At 40.7% G+C, this 21,521-nt stretch overlaps 1 protein-coding gene across 1 annotated transcript in view; it reads left to right on the top strand.

The window, feature by feature from the left end:
• LOC124776941 (piwi-like protein Ago3) overlaps positions 1 to 21,521 on the top strand; it is a 219,971-nt gene that overhangs the window by 86,746 nt on the left and 111,704 nt on the right. The window contains exon 8 of the mRNA XM_047252163.1: positions 9,505 to 9,670. Within this exon, the coding sequence (XP_047108119.1) occupies positions 9,505 to 9,670 (166 nt within the window). The remainder of the gene's footprint in view (positions 1 to 9,504; positions 9,671 to 21,521) is intronic.

Below are 21,521 nucleotides of genomic sequence, written 5' to 3'. Positions count from 1 at the left end.
GTATTGTTGCTCTTATTTGCTTGATTTACCACCTGAATAACTCCGTTTATTTCTTAAAATAAGGGAAAGGCTCCCACTCACCTAAAGTGGCACTTTGCTTGGCACACAGAAACACTTAACAAGAAACAGTATTCGCACAAGCTTTCGAGTTCTTGGTATCTTCCTATACTCTCGCAGTAGCAGCAAGACTGATTATTGAGAACAGTTACCTGGGCAGATTGAGGTGGATAGGGATAGAGAAGGATTGCACTTAACAAGGAGGAAGTAGCAGATCTTCCAACAGATGGTTTAGTGGCTGCTGGATTTGGAACCACAGAAACCATCAGGGGCCCAGTAAGCCATCTCCACTACCCATGTTACCTACTCTTCCCATAATTTAGGAAAAAGTCACATAAAAAGTAATTCAAAATCAAAGACAGTGGCAGCTAAGCCATCCTATCAGCAAGCTCGCTCCCTTTCTGGTGGAGATTTTACTGTTGATGAGGATATTGATATCTATGTTGGATCCACCACTCTGTGAAGTATGTGGTGGGCTGCTTTTAGTTTAATGTGCTTCTGCTACATGCATTTTATGTATTTCCATTAGAGTAATTCTCAGTTTGACTGGAGATAAGCCCACCGTCCTCACTGACACCGACACCAGTGTAATATGAGTATTGAAAATTTGTGAACTGTTGGCCCCATTTATAGAGTGCTACGGTAGGGAAAGTCAGCAAGCTCTGGATGGCTAGCTTACCCAGGCAGTTTGGCATTTTTATTAATCGGTTTTCAGTGTAATAATTTCGTGCATCCTGATGGCGATTTTTTATAATTGCTCGGTGGACTTGCATTGTAAGCAAATCTGCCTGTGGGTACGACTTTCGTTCTCCCAAGCAAATGGGATGCTGACACTTCATAAGGTGTTGGTTACCTTGCTGTTGAGTGCCCCAGATCCATCATCATCATCATCATCACTGTCATCATAAGTCAATATCAAGAAGCTGTCCAATCCTTCCAAATATGTTCTATTGAACTATCATCAGATTAATTTGAATGCATGTAAAAGTACATAAATTTGATTAAAAATGACTATTTTGAGAAACTATTTATAGCAGAAAAAGTTTTTCTTTCATTTTTCTTGGTTCTTGTGTAGGCACTTAAGGAACAGTATGGGAACAAAAGCAGTTCCAAGGCAGTCTACTGCAGTTTTGTTGCATTCTGTGTTGTGAAGAATAAACAAAAAGGTAAGAGTAACAAGACATTGAATCAACATCAGAAAGTGGACAGTGACTTTAAATTGTATAAATTTAAAATGAAAGTGCTGTGCACATACTACTTCAGAGCAAGAAGAGAACACGCTTGTTACAGGCTAAGGAACTTCAAACACTACATAATAAGGTCAATCCAGAAAGTGTATCACCCAACAATAAAATGATATGGTCAAATAGTGTGTCTCAAGTGCCACATTTTCAGTTTGTATGGAGCACATTAATTAGAGAAGATTGTTCTAAATTCTTCTGTCCACACAGGTTTCATGTTTTGCACCCAGATTACTAATTCAGTTGATGTATTGCGTTGTTTTTGGAAGTGTGATTGGTGCTTATCAGGGATGTTAGTAATTTGTCAACTGTTTACTGACACTGCACTCAAAGAGTTTAGGTACTGCAGATAATATGGTGATCAGTCTGTCACCTGGTGACTTTGGGTTGTCATTCTTGGGTATTGGTTGAATTAAGTGTTGTTTGTAATCAAAAGGACGTGTGCCACTAACAAAGGTTGGCGTTGTGTCAAAGAACTGGAACAATTGTGTTGACAACATATCTAATCATACCTGTGTTCATTCCATCATTACGTATTGCCCCTGAAAAGATTCTCGTAAGTGTGTTCTGTATTGTGTCTAGAAACATGTTTCATGAAAATCCATCTGTGTTGAGAATATACTATCTTGCGGTTGATAATTTATTGTGACTTGAGATTTGAGTGCTGTTGAGAAAAGTAGAGGCTTGAAAAATAGTACCAGAGTTTGCCTTTCCTGTGCTGAAGTTGTGCAGTTTTTTTCTGCAGTGCTGCAGGATTCAACACCTGCATACAAAAGACTGGGCTTGCCTGATTTTGATGGTTGTGCATGTTTTGCTTTTCTTTTCTTTCATAACTTCCTGTATACTTGGTAAAGTTCTGAAGTTCGATTTTGCGTAAGTCTTCTAATTACTGAAACTGGAACACTCACATAGAAAATATATGGGGAAAGAAAACCAGAGGATGCATTTTATTGACAGAAGACATAGAAGATGCAACAAATCTACTAAAGAGCTGGCCTACATTACACTTGTTAAACATTGTCTGAAGTATTGCTGCACAGTATTGGATCCTTACCAGATAGTTTTGATAAACAGCATTGAAAAAATTTGAAGTAGTGAAATTTGGTTTCTATTGTCATGAAAGAGATTATTTTCATGAAACTTCAATCACCAACTTTTTCCTCCAAATGCGAAAATATGTTGCTGACGCCCAGTTACATAGGGACAAATGACCATCATAATGAAGTATGAGACATCTGAACTCACACAGAAAGATTTCAGACTTTGTTTTTCCGCAATGCTATTCAATAATGGAATGATGAAAGAATAGTCTGAAAGTAGTTGAGGCAAGTATTAAGTGTAAATTGCAGAATAGTCACATAGACATAGATGTGCAAAATCACAGTTATTCATTGTCTGGTGTTCTATCATCAGCATTGGAGCAGGAACCCTTTGCTTTGACAGAATGTTTAGGAACATAGTGTTATACAATGCGACAAGTCTGAAACTTAATTCGTGGGCTCAAAAATATGTCAGCTCATTGTTTGTGATCTACCATGGAATATCTAAACAGTCCTTTTGTAGGGCATGATAGTTAATGTGATTACATAGGCTTTCCCGGTGTAATAAGTCATGAAAGTCTCTTCGGGTTTGCTGCCGGATCCTAAAATCAACTTGACTCGATATTTCGGCGATCCAGCTGTTCGCCATCTTCCGGAAATGCTGCTTCTGCTGATGAGTCCCGCTGAGAACTGACGCAAGATTGCAATTCGACGTCCTATATAGGCCACCGTTCAGTACACGGCGCATGCGCTGCCCATCACGGTTTCTGCCTTACAAAACAGGGAGGTGGCGCCACCCTTAGTGAAACACTGCTGGCAACAATATATCACAATCAAGGCCGCACCGAAGAACGGTCAGTTTTGATGCGAGATATACAGGATTCCACGTTTTGCTAAGAGGAAACCCATTGTCTCTGTTGATTAAATTATCAGCCAACCTAATTTCAGTCGCCTCTTTATAGACACTGTTCCAAAAACCGGAAATGTTGACAATCACAACAGTTTCCTCGAATTTCATTTTGTGTCCCTCATTTAGGCAGTGTTCCACACACCTGTCATGCACTGTGCGAATAGAAAGGCCAACGTAAGCTTTCCCACATTGACACGGGATTTTGTACACCCCGGGTTTCCTAAGTCCCAAATCATCCTTCACAGAGCTGAGAAGAGCCCTAATCTTAGAAGGTGGACGGAACACACTCTTAATGTTACAATTCCTTAAAATTCGTCCAATCTTAAACGATAAGCCTCCAGCATAAGGAAGAAAGGCCACAGACCTATGTTCCTCTTCGTACGCCTCCAGAGATGGTCCAAATTCCATAGCCCGACGAATCTGTTTCTCGGTGTATCCATTTTCTTAAAAACAGTCATCAAATGCTCAAGTTCTTGGGTTAAGCTGTCTGCGTCGGAAATGGCATATGCTCTCTGTGCCAAAGTCCTAAGGACGCCACTACGTTGGTGTGGTGGATGAAAACTCTTAGGGTGCAGATACCAATCTGTGTGTGTCGGCTTTCGGTGAACACTGTGTCCCAAAGTTCCATCTGGTTTTTTATAAACCATTACGTCTAAAAATGGAAGCATCCCATAGTTTTCAACCTCCATAGTAAATTTGATTCGGGGATGAAGACAGTTGAAGTGGTCCAAAAATCTGTTAAGAGCATCACGTCCACGCGGCCAGACGAAGAAGGTATCGTCCACGTATCTCCAGAAGCACGTTGGTTGCAAAGCTGAAGTCCTCAGTGCCATGGCCTCGAAGCCCTCCATAAATAAATTGACGACTATGGGTGACAAAGGACTACCCATAGCCACTCCATCATTCTGTTAAAAATGTTACCATTAAATAAAAAATACGTGGAGGTCAGCACATGACAACAAAGCTTCACCAGCTCTTCATCCAGTTTTTCACTGATCAAGCTAAGGGACTCTTCCAGAGGAACTCGTGTAAATAGGGATACCACATCGAAACTCACTAACAGATCTGAAGGACTCAACTTCAAAGATCCCAATCGTTGAATAAAATCCACTGAACTGGATATATGGTGCTCACACTTGCCAAAAAATGGACTGAGGGCAGATGATAAGTACTTTGCCAGGTTATAAGTGGGTGCACCCAAATTACTAACAATAGGGTGTAGAGGAACCCCTTCCTTATGCAACTTAGGCAGACCATAAAACCTAGGTGGAACGGCAGCACCAGGATGAAGTTTCTTACGTAAATCATCTGACAACGAACTCTTTTTCAACAGTGAAAGTGTCTTACGTTTGATCCTTTCTGTGGGGGTCATTAGATAGTCTTCTGTACGCCGGGTCGTTCAGAAGTGAATCCATTTTTAGGACATAATCATTCCATGTCATTACAGCCGTGGCATTCCCCTTGTCAGCTGGTAAAACTACTACTTCGTCATCATTCTTAAGAGAACGAATGGCTGCTCTCTCTGCGGAAGAGATGTTATCCTGCGGTGGTCGAGCCCGACGTAATGTGTGCAACACTTCTTGCCTTATTTCCTCTGCTTGATCCTCGGGTAGGCTGTGTACTGCTTGTTCTACAGAGCATATGAACTCTGTGATAGGAAGTCTCTTGGGAGTGGGCGAAAAATTTAAACCTTTCTCCAATATCGACACATGGCCCATCCAACACCTTGTTAGAGAGATTAATCACAGTACGCCGACGTTTATCCACTTCTGATGCTGTAGAACGAGAAAGAAGCCATTCAAATTTCGAGGATTGTCTGGTAACGGCGCTCCTATGTGTCCAATCTAATAGCGCCCACGTGGAATCATCAACCCACTGCCAAACATCCCTTGAAAACTGCGAGGACAAGTTCAAATGAAAATAAAATAAATCTTTGGAAACAGTATCCAGCTGTCTACGGGTAAAACAAATGTGTTCTCTTAAAAGTGCTTGGCTTGCATGTTCCTTAATCCTATTACCTCTCGTACTATTAATAAAATGAATAAATCTGGCGAAATTAGGGAACCCGGGGTGTACAAAATCCAGTGTCAATGTGGGAAAGCTTACGTTGGCCGTTCTATTCGCACAGTGCATGACAGGTGTGTGGAACATCGCCGTCACACGAGGCTACAATAGCCGGAAAAATTGGCCGTAGCAGAACACTGCGTAAATGAGGGACACAAAACGAAATTCGAGGAAACTGTTGTGATTGCCAACATTTCCGGTTTTTGGAATAGTGTCTATAAAGAGGCGATTGAAATTAGGTTGGCTGATAATGTAATCAACAGAGACAATGGGTTTCCTCTTAGCAAAACGTGGAATCCTGTATTATCTCGCATCAAAACTGACCGTTCTTCGGTGTGGCCTCGATTGCGATATATCATTGCCAGCAGTGTTTCACTAAGGGCGGTGCCACCTCCCTGTTTTGTAAGGCAGAAACCGTGATGGGCGGCGCATGCGCCGTGTACTGAACGGTGGCCTATGTAGGACGTCAAATTGCAATCTTGCGTCAGTTCTCAGCGGGACTCATCAGCAGAAGCAGCATTTCCTGAAGATGGCGAACAGTTGGATCGCCAAAATATCGAGTCAAGTTGATTTTAGGATCTGGCATCAAACCCGAAGAGACTTCCATGGTAGTTAAGCTTCTAAATTTTTATATGTTACTAAGTGAGATTTTTCTCTGCTGGTCTGCACTGAGTACATTAAAAATAAAACATCGTGAACAGTGTCCCAAGACAATTATGATACATGCTCATACTCCGAGATTATGAAGAACAAAGCCGATTCGAAGGATGATTTGGAGATTTGCTTGAATTTAAGAATTTCTGAATAGATAAATCTATTTTGAGAAACAAGAACTCTGCTTCTCTGTGATCATTTGTATAGATATACTTGTTGTATTTGGTTTTAGATCAGAAAGAACACACACACTCACTCCGCCTCCATGATGGGTTATACAATCAGCTCGTAGAAGCTTAGTGGTGTTCGGTTAGAGTCACATTTGTAAGAGGAGAATAACTTTGAAATGTGACGGGAAACAAGTCTTAAAACCTGTCAGTCAGCTGTCAACAGGTTTAAATTGGTGTGAGCAACACACAGCTCAAATGTATGTCCCTTTGTAGCCACGTGGGGTTTGAAATGCGCTATTGCTACCAGCCACAAGGAACGCAAAGGCTGGTAGCACTAAGGTAGACATTCTGCAGTGGTTTCAGCTGTCATGATTGTAGGGTTGGATGAAAATGGACTGGCTAAGGGAAAGTGTTTAAAAAAAGTGAAATGGTTCATTGGTGAATAGTAGTTCTCAACAAGGAGGGATTATAAATTCCATGTCATCATAAGCAACAATTGAAAAGTTGTGAAGGGAAAGATGTACATAAAACTGATGATAGGATTCAGAAAGAATACATTGGAAATCTGTGATGATGCTAGTAAATGTACACCAAACGAAAGCATAAATTCACTTGTGATGCTTGAAGCAATTCATATCCGTTCAGTATTGAAACACAGTTAAAGTAGTAGACAATAGTAGTGAGGAAAATGAAAATTGAGGAATTGTAAAGGTAAATTAAGGTGATTTTTGTTAATGTAGTATGTCAGTACCCATTAGACTGAAATTTGAATATACATAAAAAAAACTTGGAAGATAGTAATATAATGGAGTAAAATAGTTGAGGAAACTGATACATAAAAAACAAATGAACAACAAACTAAGGTGAGAGTCATCCTTGTTTCTTGTAAGGTGTCACATTATGTCTATCAGTTCAGATTGTGTGTTAATGACTTTTGTCCTTACGCCATGTTCACTACGATCTTGCTATCCAGTCCATACATTTTGTAAACCAAAATGTGAACTGAGACATCCAGCATCTGGTAGTCCACATACTGCATGACAGCTTCTATTGGCACCAGCCACAGTTGCTTGCACACCAATTTTCTCGTAGTGATTATGGGGATGAACAGGTCATTGGTGTTCTCCCAATTGTAAGCTCTAGTTCATCAGTGACTACAGACAGTTTCTTTTGTGGATCAACAGACATTTTTTTCAAATTCAGCTAAGGTCTTCCTTGTCAGAAACTAGGGTGCCAGAGAAATGTGGGTGTCTCATTGGCTGCTCTGTTCACTTAGTAGTGATTGACCTTCAAGGAAGTCAGTGCTGACGGACAACAATGAAACTCTGCAAACCACTTGCAAACAGTATTTTGTGAAGGTTAATACCGAATGCTGCCTGGAGTGATTTGAGGTGTTGTTTTTTAGTTAAGTCTTTAAGGAAATTGTAAAATATCGCCAACAAAAAAAACCTGCGCGTGAAGAGCTTAACTTTCTTCACCAAATTGATTCTTTAAACAAACTACTGCTGCAGTTGCTGATCTGCCTTTGTTTATCTATAGGAAATAACATTAAAAAGTATCATAGTAATGTCATGTTCCAATAGCATCATCTACTGGTAATTTGTAAAATATTAAAAAGGTGACCCTCATAACTATAAATAAAGTCACAAACCTATTGATTGATGCCCTGTGATTGCTCGATGTATTCTTCAGGGTTGATAAAATAAAATGTGTTCACAATTTACATTTGGAGCTGCAAGGAAATAGTCATATATAAGCTGCTTAAAAAATTTTGCACTATGCTCTTGACTAGCTTAGTTTGTCCTTTTGTTCGGAAATCTTTCTCAGTCTTTTCACCTTAGGAAATCACTGTGTAGCTGTTTGTAGCTGCTATTGCACATGTAATAGGTTTCCACCAGAAAGATTGACTCCATTCACCTGCACTGATACCTTGGTGGTAGTTCTATCGATATAAAATGCTGAAGACTGATTGGAAACCTGGTATATTATTGGTGCAGCAAGAGTTGGTTGTAAGAGGATTGTGAGGCCAAGTTTTGGAGTGGTATTTCTTGGTGATATGAATCCTCGAGCAAGCACCATGTAGGGTTTGAGAAGGCTATTGCAGATCTTTGGAGGGTGATAAAAAGCTGTTGCAGATTTTATGGGGAGAAGAATGAATTAGATGAGGCCTTGTTCCAACTATTGACTTCAAAGAGCATTTTAACTTCGATGAAGAAGTTAGTTTTGCATTTCAAGCTCAGGTAGTATTGTGCGACAAAAGACAAACTCCTTAGTTAATGATGTGCTTCTGGATGTTCAGACAACTCAATAGAACACCTGGCAGCATGCTGTTAATCAGTCACACTAAGGAAATGTGAAAAATCCAACTTCTTGTTTTTGGAGGATTCAGGTTGTCAGAAGAAAGTGCATGTGACATTGCTGGGTTTTCTTTTCGTCTAGATTTGATTTCATGTGCAGGTCACTTTTGGATAAATTGATTTATTTTGCTTTTTATCACATGCATACTTTGAAAGTAATGTGTGATTATTCTCATTTTGTCACCTTTTTTCCACTGAAATTGTTTACGTAAATCAAGGTTTTCCATTGCTGCAGAGCAATTTTAAAATTACTTGTTATCATGTTTTACATTCAGTTTTTTCACACTTTTTTTTCTTACTGTACTTCTCACCATTCCCCGACAATGCTCTGATTGTGTCTTGTCATTGTTTCCTTTACAATATTTGTCACTGTGCAGCAAGGGTTAGGGGAGCGCAGCAGAAATTTGCAGAAAGCTAGAACATGTAAAGGATGTTGACCAGTAACTATTGTACCTTTAGGTATTTGTGATGAATCCTAAAAACTATTTTGTCATTCACCATGAAACTAGTATTAGTTAACACCCCCCACCCCCACCCCCTCTCCGGGTATGCTCTAACTGTGCAGTGTTCGATGATGGGAAGGTGTTAAAGTATCATGCTTTTATGCAGATTTGTGGATGTTTAATTCCTTCACAATAAAATTCCAAAGCATGTGCATAGCTAACCCGAACAACAAATACAATTCAAACTGTATATCCATCCAGTATTGTAAACATCTTTGTGAATGCTTTGTATTAAAATTGTTGCTATAAAACATTCCAAAAGAAAGTAACTGCATCTCCTTACCTGAAAGTTAGGATGGTTTAGCCTGTGCAATGCCTTTTCACCACCCAATAATTACTGCAGTGTACACCACTGCTTTCCATTGTCAAACCTTGATGTCCCTCTACAATTTTTTTATTATTATAGCTTTTCACGTGTGTAATTTTACTATAATGCAGTGCATATCAGAGATGTAGTATAAAAACTCTGTAGTTATATATTCTGCTTGTAATTACATGTTCTTTCCAGTGCAGATATATCAACTCGGAATCCAACTGCTTTTAAGGAGCATATTATGAAAACAGTAATAGGTGCTTCAGTCCTGACTCGATACAACAACAAAATTTATCGAGTTGATGACATAGCATGGAACAGAAGCCCACGTGACACATTTGACACAACCAGTGGTGATACGGTATGAAACAATTACTTTGCAGAGCATTTTGTAGTGTCACCTAATTTTATTTTTGTGGCGGGCATGTAAACTACTGTTATTATTTTTAGTATGAGGAATAAATTATAATGGGGTATATAGATTGGTAGTTTGAAAAGTGTTATTCTTTGTAAAGTTAATTTTAATAATGTGTTAATGCACACTATAGCATTCATTCTAATATTTACCTCTGTGTGCTATAGATATTTGTATTTTACTGGGAGAGTGATCACGACATTGCTCAATAGAATTGGCTAGTGTGCAAAGCTTACCTGCACAGATGTTCTATCAATGGATCAAATGGAAAATTCAGTTCTGAAAATCGTTGCTGTTGCAGAAAGACTGTAAGGTTAGCTCTATTCTTAGTACTGCTGATATAAATACTGGGAAGTATAGAATAATAATCCTAGCTTTCAAACTGTATGTTCTTTCTTCAAAGAGGGTAGAGGATTTAGTTGGGTAAGATTTTGTACATTCAGGTTGAATGGGAACCACTTGCTGCGAGGGCAAGGCAGGTCTTCCCAAGGGAGTATTATTTTCCTCTTTTAAGTGTTGTTGGTGGCGGTAATAAGGAATGCACATCTTGAAGGTAAGTACTATTTATTTATTTATTTAATGGTCCTGTGAATCTAGGACTGTACAGTGTACTTGCTAGTCTCCCAACATAATATCATTAGAGAATGTTGTCCCAGCAGTATCAGCTCGTATACTGGAAAATAGTGCAGAAATGGAATAATCAGGAAAGAACATTCTGGTGCAGATAAGAGAGGAAAGAATTGCTTATACAGTTTGGTAGCTGTACAAAATATAAACAACCATGGAGACAATATGATTGGTTTAGAAGACAACAGAAGTAATAATTTCTACCGTTACAAAACTTTGCATTATTTTTTAAAACAGTGTTCATTATATTGCTAGCGGGTTTTGTTTTTCTTTGTTAATTGTTTCGTGAGTATAGCTATATGTTTCGCGCCTCAAATTTCACTAATGAAAACATAATCTCATATTGCTGTAATGATAACATAAGAATTACCATACCAAATGTAAGTCAAAAAGAAATTTTTAAATTGTAAATAAGTGTTCACACCTTGTCAATACAATGAACTGCTTTAGAATGGAAGATATTATCAAATTGTGTCTAGTCAAGTCCAAAATATATTAATTACGAACAGCAGCACATAGCCAGAATAACTCATGGAAGGAAAGTGCCACTATTTATACAAATGTTGAATATACTGATCAGCCAGAACATTATGACCACATACGTACTAGCCAGTATATCCACCTTTGGCACAGAAAACAGCAGCAATGTGTCATGGCATGGAAGCAGTGAGGCCTGGGTAGGTCAGTGGAGGGGGTTGGCAGTACATCTGTGCACACAAGTCACCTACCTCACTTTACGAACTATAAGACACTATGGACTAAAACATGCACTTTAGTTTCTAAGCAGTTTTTTAAATAACACTTTATCATTTTTATTATTAGATTGCAAAGCCATTAAAAAAAAAAAATCTTAGTGTACAAAATCGAAGTGACCTTCAAAATCCATGAAATCCATAATATTGGACTGTTGGCATTTTGCATTCAGTCCTCTGTTTGCACATTTAGTCCCCCCTCCCTCCATCCCTCTCTCTCTCTCTCTCTCTCTCTCTCTCTCTCTCTCCCCCCCCCCCCCCCTTCCTGTACTATCCCGCCAATCATTGTAGCCGCCCTCCATTGAACTGCTGTCGTCGACTTATCAGACATAAGATATTGATGTTATCATCTACTTAATATGCCTGACTTTTCACTGTATCTACACAGCAGATGGAGCAGCCACAGACATTTTCACTGTAATGGCGACTAAATTTTGGGTTTTCTTAATAATAAGTAATGTTGACTTTTTGCACAGTGGATCACTCTTCATTTGTTGCTGCGTTACCGAAGACTAGATAGTTAATAACGTCTTTGGATGTTAGTTGTTATTTCAACTTCCTATTTCCAACGGTACTACTTATCCACACTGTTTCTGATTTTGTATTATTTCTGTCCTATTGGAAATTAAATGTTAAATAACTTTTAAGTCACAATTTACACTACGGAATATTTATAATCAAACCTTTCATCATCCAGAGATAGTGTTTGCTGCTTGCCTGTGATTATTGTTGACTAATACACACACTAGTGTGGAAATCACTTTAATTTTTTTCTAACAACACGTAATAATAATTAAATGATCATGAATGATGTGTTTTGTATATAGAAAAAAGGAGGGTTGATCCTACTATTATTCACAGCAATTGTGGCAACTAAAATGTCCATGATTTGTATAATTTGTCACTCGGAGATACTATCGCGGGGACTATGGTCCATTACTAGACTTCGATACAGTCATTCAAACTTTGTGTGCTTTTACTTTCACAGAGCTAAGTGCCCAATTCTGTTCTTATATTCAATTTAACATCCCTTCATGTAGCCCACAAATCCTATTATCAGTTATTCGGCATGGAATAGAGCTTAATATTGAGTGCTACTTTCTCTCACGCACACAATTCCTCAAATATTCTTAGCCTGTGACCTTACAGCAAAAGTCCATCCCGTGTAAATGGACTAAAGTCACTTTTCTTGCAGTTTAACAGAAATGCCCTGATCTCTTCCATAGCATATCACACGGAAATGCCAGCTATATCGCACGCCGCAGCTACATAGACTTAATCAGAGCTCAGAAAACAAGGCAAGAAAACTAACACAGGGTGTATACGACCCGGGACATCCGGGAAAAACCTGGGAATATTGTCGTCCGGGAGAAAACCGGGAAAAACCCGGGAATTTTTTGAAATTCTGGGAACTTTTCCTTGTTTTAGTAACCAGTTAAATTTTTGTTATTTTAACTGGTAAGAACCAATACTCCAACAAAGGATATTACTGTATTCCACGTCTGCAGGATAATATTGCAGCAACAAAACATTAACAAGAGGAAGAAAAACGAAAATAAAACTTAAGTGGCAAAGGAATTGCGCCATATACAACAAAACACAGTGCTCATACAAGTGTCTGCCAACTAAAGTGTGTCAAAGGTTTTAGGAAGAATATGCAGTGCTTCCTAACAACAAATTGCCTCCGATGAGTGTGGCATGACAGCTGTTTACATTTGATTCATTTGAGCAGTTGCGGGCGGGCTCTTGCGCATGCGCAGTTGAGTCGCCTATGGGTAGTACCTTCTCCCGTTTCTGGCTACAGATGTGTGGCTGAGCGCCACTATCTAAATTGCTCCGGTTCGGAAATATCGTAGATCCATGGCTGATGCACAGAGCAATCTGAGTTGTAGTGGGGAGGTGGGTAGTCTCCACGTGACCTGTGTTTATGTTTAGTGATTTTGCTGTTTCTGTAGTGTTGGCAGAAGAGCCAGCACTGTGTTTCTAGAGGAGGCCGAAATGCACGCGTTTAATTACACGCTGACTGGCGTGAGGTCTGGAACAGGACAATATCTTGAGAATTGCAAATAAAGTACGTAGATGATGTAATACTTAACTTTAATCCACAATTGTAGAACATCTCTCTTGACGGTACATGTTATAACCACAATATATATAGCAAAGGATTATGGCGCCTTGCTAGGTCGTAGCAATTGACGTAGCTGAAGGCTATGCTAACTATCGTCTCGGCAAACGAGAGCGTATTGGTCAGTGCAGCTTCGCTAGCAAAGTCGGCTGTACAACTGGGGCGAGTGCCAGTACATCTCTCTAGACCTGCCGTGTGGTGGTGCTCGGTCTGCTATCACTGACAGTGGCGACACCCGGGTCCGACGTATACTAATGGACCGAGGCCGATTTAAAGGCTACCACCTAGCAAGTGTGGTGTCTGGCGGTGACACCACATTTTCCTCTTCATTTATTGCTCTCACATTAAATGAAAACAAAACTGATTTCTGTGGCCGGGCGCTACCAAATCAATTAAAATACGTTCGCATGATTACGGAAGGCTAAAATATGTTGTTAGTTCCAGGTTTTATTTCCACCTTTCTGACAATCAAGCATTAATCACCTTGCAGAACAATGAAGTTATTTTTGTCGGTTTGCTGAAGAGATTGGTCTTTTATTAATATTTTGCGCTCAGGAAGTCAGTTTATTTTAAACGAAGTGTTTAATCTCACGCTGTTGGCTAGTTTCAACTATTCGCTGCATTTCGAGTGCACGTTTTCCATCTTCTAGCTCGTATGACATTATGCCATAATAAAGAACCAAACATGAGATAATACAGTACTGGTACTCTAGAAAATTTGCATCCGAATCTGGACATACGATTGTGCACTTTAAGCCAAATTGCGCATTTTAGTATGGTTCACAAAATTACGATGCTCCTGAAGTATCCTTTGATGTCTTGTTTCTTTTATGACATAATGCAAGATCGCATGTACGAACATACGGGCTTTCTGCGTCATCGTAGCTGCGCTGGCGCGGTGACGCCTGTTATCTGGCGCTCTCTGCCAACTGCTGAAACGAACCAGTTTCTAACAGGTCATGGGAAAATATTGCGAATGATGGTTTGAAAAGTGCCACTTTCAAAGTAAATTTCCTTTTACGTAAGATGAACTACGTGCGAGAATATACGATGAATTTCTTAAACCACAGAGCGTTTGACTCTCATGTAATAATCAACTCCTTGAGGACGACCATCTAGAATAATTTAGAGCCCAGAAGATCAGACATTTACGTCGTTATTAAAAATTTTACTGGCACATTTGTGTCATGTATCTTAAAGTGTAACACGCGCAAAATGATCAGCATTATATGTGGAAGCTTAGCTTCTCTTGCAGCTTATTAATCTTAGAGACCGATATTATTTGTGAAAGCTTTGTTTTCCTTCTATCAAATGGCTCTGAGCACTATGGGACTTAACATCTATGGTCATCAGTCCCCTAGAACTTAGAACTACTTAAACCTAACTAACCTAAGGACATCACACAACACCCAGTCATCACGAGGCAGAGAAAATGCCTGACCCCGCCAGGAATCGAACCCGGGAACCCGGGTGCGGAAAGCGAGAACGCTACCACACGACCAGGAGCTGCGGACTTTTCTTCTATCAAAACTATGTGTACTAATTTAAACCATTAACTTTTCTTTTTGTGTGTTCGCGCTACTTAAGAATGATCTTGCTATTGGTTGACTACACTACGTGTCTTGTACTGTCATCAGCTGTCGAGATCACGTGACATGAGCTATGACTGGCTTACAAAAGCGCGTCGCAATCTCGATTTCATTGCTTCGGAAAGTAACATGCAGTGTTTGGTGGAATTCGAATTTATGCCTCCGTAAAATGAAGAAATGCAGCGTACATGTTGCTGCACATCAAAGATCTTTCCAAAACGTGTTTTTTCCCCTGGGTTTCGTTTTCTAAAGTGCTGGTAAATTCTATGTCTGTTTAGAAAACCATAAACATTCCAATGATTGATAAGTTTTACAGTGCCGAGGAAAAGTATACTGTCATTTAACACGGAAAAAGTGTATTTTCATCCGGGAGAAAGCGTATTTTCAACCGGGAAATCCGGGAATTTTTTTTTCCTTGTCCACGTACACACCCTGTAACAACACCCGCGCATGGTGTATATAGTAGAATTTAGAGACAAAAGTAGCCACGTTAAACCCTCAGTGATTTTCCTGATGCACTCCTTTGCTGTGGGCTTTATTCTGATGAGAGATTATGTATCGATAATTTTAATTAAAACTTTTTCAATGCTATTAATTATATCCGATATTATTGATCACCTCTCTCCTATGTGAGAATAAGCCTGATAATATTGTCCTCAGTTAAAATAGCGGTTATATCGTGAATGGTTTTTTCTGTTGGTGGAGGGCTGAAATCATGCTCAGCTGCTCTGTTTCCATGTCCTTCTGTATATGCTATTACTTTGTCTGGTCTGTCATAAGAATACCTTTTATTTTTTTGCATTACGAATCTTATATTGTATGGTTACCAATCACACAAATCACTTTCTGTTTAAGTTCACTAGCACTGAAGACTGCAATGATGCATCACAGGCTAGACAGTGTTCTTTTTGTGTTTGTCATGCTGGGGTGGGAGGGAGTCTGTGTTAGCAAGCTTGTGAGTCCCCGCAACTAATTTTCATTGAATCGGTACACTGCTGCAGCTGGTTGAATACAGTGTTGCCAGATATAGGTTTCCTGCGACATCGAATATATGGCCATTTTAAGACTTACAGTCTATAAGATACGGTAAGTTGGAGGGAGAGGAGTGATTAGCTGTGACGCCTCATTGTCACATCCCAAATGTTTTTGATTGGGTTCAGATCTGTTGAGATGGGGACCACCCCATTAATTGGAACTTGCCACTGTATTCCTCAAACCACTATTGTCACATTCCTGGCCCTGTGACATGGTGCATTATCTTGTTGAAAACTACCACTGCCATTGGGAAACTTGATCGTAATGAAGGGGTGTATGTGGTCTGCAACCATTGTATGATACTCCTTGGCCATCATCGTGCCTTGCACGAGCTCAACTGGACTCATGGATGCCTATGTGAATGTTCCTCAGAGCATAATGGAGCCGCCGCCAGCATGTGCCCGTCCCACAGTACAGGTGTCGAGGAGCTGTTCCCCTGAAAGATGACAGATTCGTGCCCTCGAATCAGCATGATGAAGAATGTATTGGGATTGATCAGACCATGCAGGCTCTGCCACTTTGCCAATGTCCAGTGCCGGTGGCCACATGCCCATTTGTCATAGTTGGCGATGTTGTGGTGTTAACATTGGCACATGCATGGGTCATCAGCTGTGGAGGCCAATCACTACGAGTGTTCGGTACACTTTGTGTTCAGATACACTTCCACTCTGCCAAGCATTAAAGTCTGACATTAGTTCCGCTATAGTTCACCACCTGTCCTGTTTTACCATTCTGCCTAGTCTACAACATCCAGCATCTGTAAGGAGGGGTGGCCGCAGAACCCGACGTCTGGATATGGTTTCACCTTGGTTTCGTCACGTGTTGAAGACACTCATCACAGCATTCCTCAAACACCCGACACGTCATGCAGTTCCCGAAATGCTTGTGTCGGGCCTTTGGGTCTTCACAATCTGCCCTCGGTCAGACTCCAGACTCGTGTGCCTTCCCCATTCTACACATGGACAGCATGCTATTGATACTACATGCCTCGTGTGTGTGTGACTAGCAATCGTTCCTTCCCATGTGACAGTGCTAATGCCTGGACAGGTTTATATCAATAGTAGGTCAGTGGTCATATTGTTCTGGCTGATCAATGGATTTCAAAGTATATGAACATTACCCTCTACACTCTTGGAGAAAGAAAAGAGACCAAGCGGCCCATGTTAAAACACGGTATCAACACTAGGATCATCCACCAATTGGCCAGCACTCGCATAGGATGTCTGGCTGAATGACAGAGAAGGATGGTGGACAATCAAGGAGGAACAGGAGAAGATATATCATTGAACTTATACTGCTCATTGAAAGCATCCGGAATTTGGGGCAGGATGGGTAACATTCGTGGACATTGTTCTCCAGACAGACTAGATCCAATTGGCAGTTCAATAGTAGCTTTCTCCACTGTTTTGTATGTAGTGGTAGAGGAGCAAGTCTTACTTGATGGCACTGAGCTGCCCTTCCCAGACTAGTTTGGCACCTTATGCACGCACATCTAGGAATGTGTTGTGGCTGTTCGTGACAGCCGGTGATGTAAAGTTCTCCTTGACCACTTACAACGCTCATGATAGTCGCTGGCAAGTAGATTTCTTTTGTGAGCCTGGGTAGCTTTTTGCAGTTGAGAAAAGTTTCATAGTTTCACTGAGCATCTCGCTTGATGACTGGAATTCATCTTGTTCGTGATAGCAGGGTAGCAATATCTTCAACAGTAAACAACTGCAACAAGAAATCTTTTTTATGTGCGCTTTTTGCAATAGCTTTGTCCATATAGAGCTCTGATATTTCATAGTCAAAGATTGCTTGTGATTCTCACAAGAAATCTCTCAGGAGTAATATGACATCTGCTGAAACAATAAATTAGAAGTGCTGCGTACTGTCATTGACAGTTATTTTTACAATACATGTTCCTGTTGGCTGGGCATATTTCCCATTTGCAACTTTCAGTACAATCGCTTTCTTATGGGGGAACATAGTCTTCTTTAGCTGTCAACAATAAACATTGAACATTACAGGAAAGGAAGCTCCTGAGTTGACTCACCAGAAGGTTGCCATTGATGATATAAATGGATTTCCTGATACCTTGGTAACTATGGTCCATTAAGGATTTTAAACTGTTTCGTTCTCATCTCCATTTGTTGTAACCTTGCTTAGATTTCACGAATTCAGGGGGTAGCCAGTGGCTGGTATCTCTGTATGGTGGTGGGGAATGGTTGCAGCATGTTGGTGACTGACCTTGTCCAGGATATGGAATGGTCTTCATCCCACAGGTTGACTATAATGGTCTCCAATGGCCCATTATGATAGTTGGCATCTTGCAGCATGATAGTCTTCAAACATTTATTTTCTTTCTCTGAAGTATTTAACATGTGCAAGGCAGTCACAGTGAAAACAGAATGGCATGTTGTCCTCCATCCTCCAAATCCCGGTCCTTCTGCAGGCGTTATACTTGGCAGAGAAGTTGGTTGTGCCTGAATTGGGTGCTTGGTGTTTGTTTGACAGCTGCAGCATATGTCAGAATGAGCAGAATCCATACTTCCTGATGCATTTGACTAGTGGCAGAGATTTGTGCTAAATATTAATACCGTGCACTTCTCTACAACATTCTCTATTATCTCCTGATGTTTGGGATTGGCATTCATCCCTGCTATCTCCTGTGTACTCAATTCAGCCGTTCAGGCTGTCGTAAAATGCTGAATCACTCCTCTCACTACCTTGCAGAAGAGAGGGGCAAGACCATGGTGATCTTCCAAAACTACCATTGGGGCCACATTTGGGTGTCAGTCATACACTTCTTTTGTCTGACCATCCAACTACCCCCCCCCCCCCCCCCCCCCTCCCTTCTCCACCACTATGTACTAGCACCATTTGATGTGTTCCTCAGTTACCATGATAATATTCACCAGAAGAGCCTAGTAAATGTTTTCTGCGATTGCTTTCATCGAATATGAGAGTTTGTTGGCTTCTCTCATGTTCAGATTCACAATGTGTCCTTGGGCCAAACCGTATTGTGTGTAGGGCTCTATTGTTTCTTAGTGACATTAGGCTATGTTCTTCTGGTAAACAGACAAACTGCTGATTGTCACCTAATGTCTTCTTCAGTTTGGCTTGGAATTTATCCCAGCTATTGAGCTGCTCTTAGTTGTCAAACCACTGCTGGGCAGCGCCGTCCAAGTAAAAGTAAAAATTTGCCAAAAGCATCATACTATCCCACCTGTTGCATTTGGCATCTAAGTCAAATCCTTTCGGATTCTGAGCGGCATTGGTGGAAAACACTGATGGTTGCCTGATGTGCAACTGACTTGTTATCCATTTGTATCCTGAATATATTGACCTTGGAATGATGTAATACTTGTAGGAGTCATGGTGGTGTAGACATTTTGAAGTACCTAACTCGCATCTCCAACAAACAATGTCACATCATGACCATGCTAAAGTCCACATCGGAAAGCAGGCTTGTCAGTGTAGTACAACACTTAGCACTAAAAGCACTTGTATTAAGGTCAACAATGTAAAACCAGAATTGAACTCCAGGGTGGGGAGAACAGCTTTTATACAAACATCAGATATTCCAGAATATACAGACTTGAAAAAAAGAAAAAAAAAATTGAGAAAATTCTCAGAAGTAGTTAAGAATTAACAAATGATTGGTCATGGTCATGTTCCAACTGGCACCATGCCAGCCAGCAGCACAAACGGGTATTTCACACTGCACGTGCTGCAGCTTGCGGGTCAATATTAATAAGCTGCTGAGGACACACAGCCATAGGGACAAGCAAAGAAAGAGGCCAGAGAAAATCTTTCGTACCACATGCTGGCACACCCTGATCATCTGAAATCTAAATAAGAAACTAATAAAGCCCATATTTTGCACATGCAAAAATAAGAAAGACAACTTTGCTGTTCCTACTGGGATCTCTTACGTGAGGTCTACCACAGACCAATGTGGCAAGGTCATCCATTGGACTACAGTAGTGCATCTCCTGACAAAGCACTGAACAGATGAATAATGTAAGATTCTGCCAGGAAAGTAAATTGATACTTGCTGAGCATAGCTTAATGGAGGAGTTCACACTTGATTTAGAGGAGATGTCGATTAGCTGCCCAGCGATAGGTTTTATGGTACGTTATTAGGAAGGAGCCAATTTAAGTAAGTCTGACACTAAATCCTGTTAATTGTGATAGGTTTTTTTGCTGTTCGTGCCGTTGGCAACGTGTGTTGGAAGCAATAATACTGTACCGACTGGCTGCGTTGTACGGAGTGCTGATACACCGAGTCTCAGCTGCCGGCTATGTAAACACAGGCATGGATGATGGGTGAAAATTGTTGAGGAACAGTTGTTGTGATTATTTAAATGGCGACCATTGCCAAAACTGATACACTGAGATGACAAAAATCATGGGACAGTGATATGCACATATACAGACGGCGGCGGTATCGCATACACGAGGTATGAAAGGGCAGTGTATTGGCAGAGCAGTCATTTGTACTCAGATGATTCATGTTAAAAGGAGGTTGATGTGAAAATGGTCGCCTCATGGGAATTAATAGACTTGGGGGAACGCAGAATGGTAGTTGGAACTAGACACATGGGACATTCCGTTTTGGGAAATGTTAGGGAATTCAATATTTCAGGATTCACAGTGTCAAGAGTGTGTCGAGAGTGCCAGATTTTGAGCATAATCTCTCACCATGGACAATGTAGTGGCCAATGGCCTTCACTTAACGCATGAGAGTAGCAGCAGCAGCATTTGCAGAGTTGTCAGTGCTAATAGTCAAGCAATACTGCTTGAAATAACTGTAAAAATCACTGTGAGACATATGATGAACATATCTGTTACAACAGTGCAATGAAATTAGGTTTTAGTGGGCTACGGCAGCAGATTACAAATTAACTGCCTTTGCTAACAGCATGATATCACCTGCAACGCCTATCCTGTGCTGGCCACCTTATCAGTTGGTCCCTTGACAACTCGAAAACCATGTCCTGGTCATATGAGTCCCAGTTTTAGCAGGTAAGCACTGATTGTATGGTTTGGATGTGGTGCAGGCCTCACGAATCTGTGGACCCAGGTTGTCAGCGAGACACTGTGCAAGCTGGTGATGGCTCAGTAGTGATGTGAGCTGTGCTTGCGTGGAATGGATGGGTCCTCTGGTCCAACTGAACCAGCCGTTGACTTGACTGGAAATGTTATGTCCGGCTACATGAAGACCATTTGCAGCCATTCATGGACTTACGTTCCCAAACAACGATGGAATTTGTATGGGGTGCCATGTCACTGGACCACAGTTGTTCATGATTGGCTTGAAGAATGTTTTGGACAATTCAGGCGAATGATTTGGCCATCCAGATCACCTGACATGAATTCCATCCAAACATTCATGAGACCGGCAACTCTTGCTTAACTATACACAACTATAGATGCAACATTTCACGATTTCTGCTGGGTAATTCCATGGAGTTGTTGAATCCATGCTACGTTAAGTTGCTGCACTGTGCCTGGCGAAAGGAGGTCTGACACAATATTAAGTGGTATCGCATGACTCTTGTCACCTCATCATACAATGAATGCTTTCATGACCAAATGTTTCAGCTGCTGAGAACTCTTCCAGTTGTATGGAACTCTTCTATCCCTGACATTTCGTCCAAGGCTATGTTGGACATTTTCGGAGG

This window comes from Schistocerca piceifrons, chromosome 2, assembly GCF_021461385.2.
Source record: "Schistocerca piceifrons isolate TAMUIC-IGC-003096 chromosome 2, iqSchPice1.1, whole genome shotgun sequence".
Taxonomy (NCBI): domain Eukaryota; kingdom Metazoa; phylum Arthropoda; class Insecta; order Orthoptera; family Acrididae; genus Schistocerca; species Schistocerca piceifrons.
The sequence above is the reverse complement of the archived record's forward strand: the minus strand, read 5'-3'. Positions and strand labels throughout refer to the sequence as shown.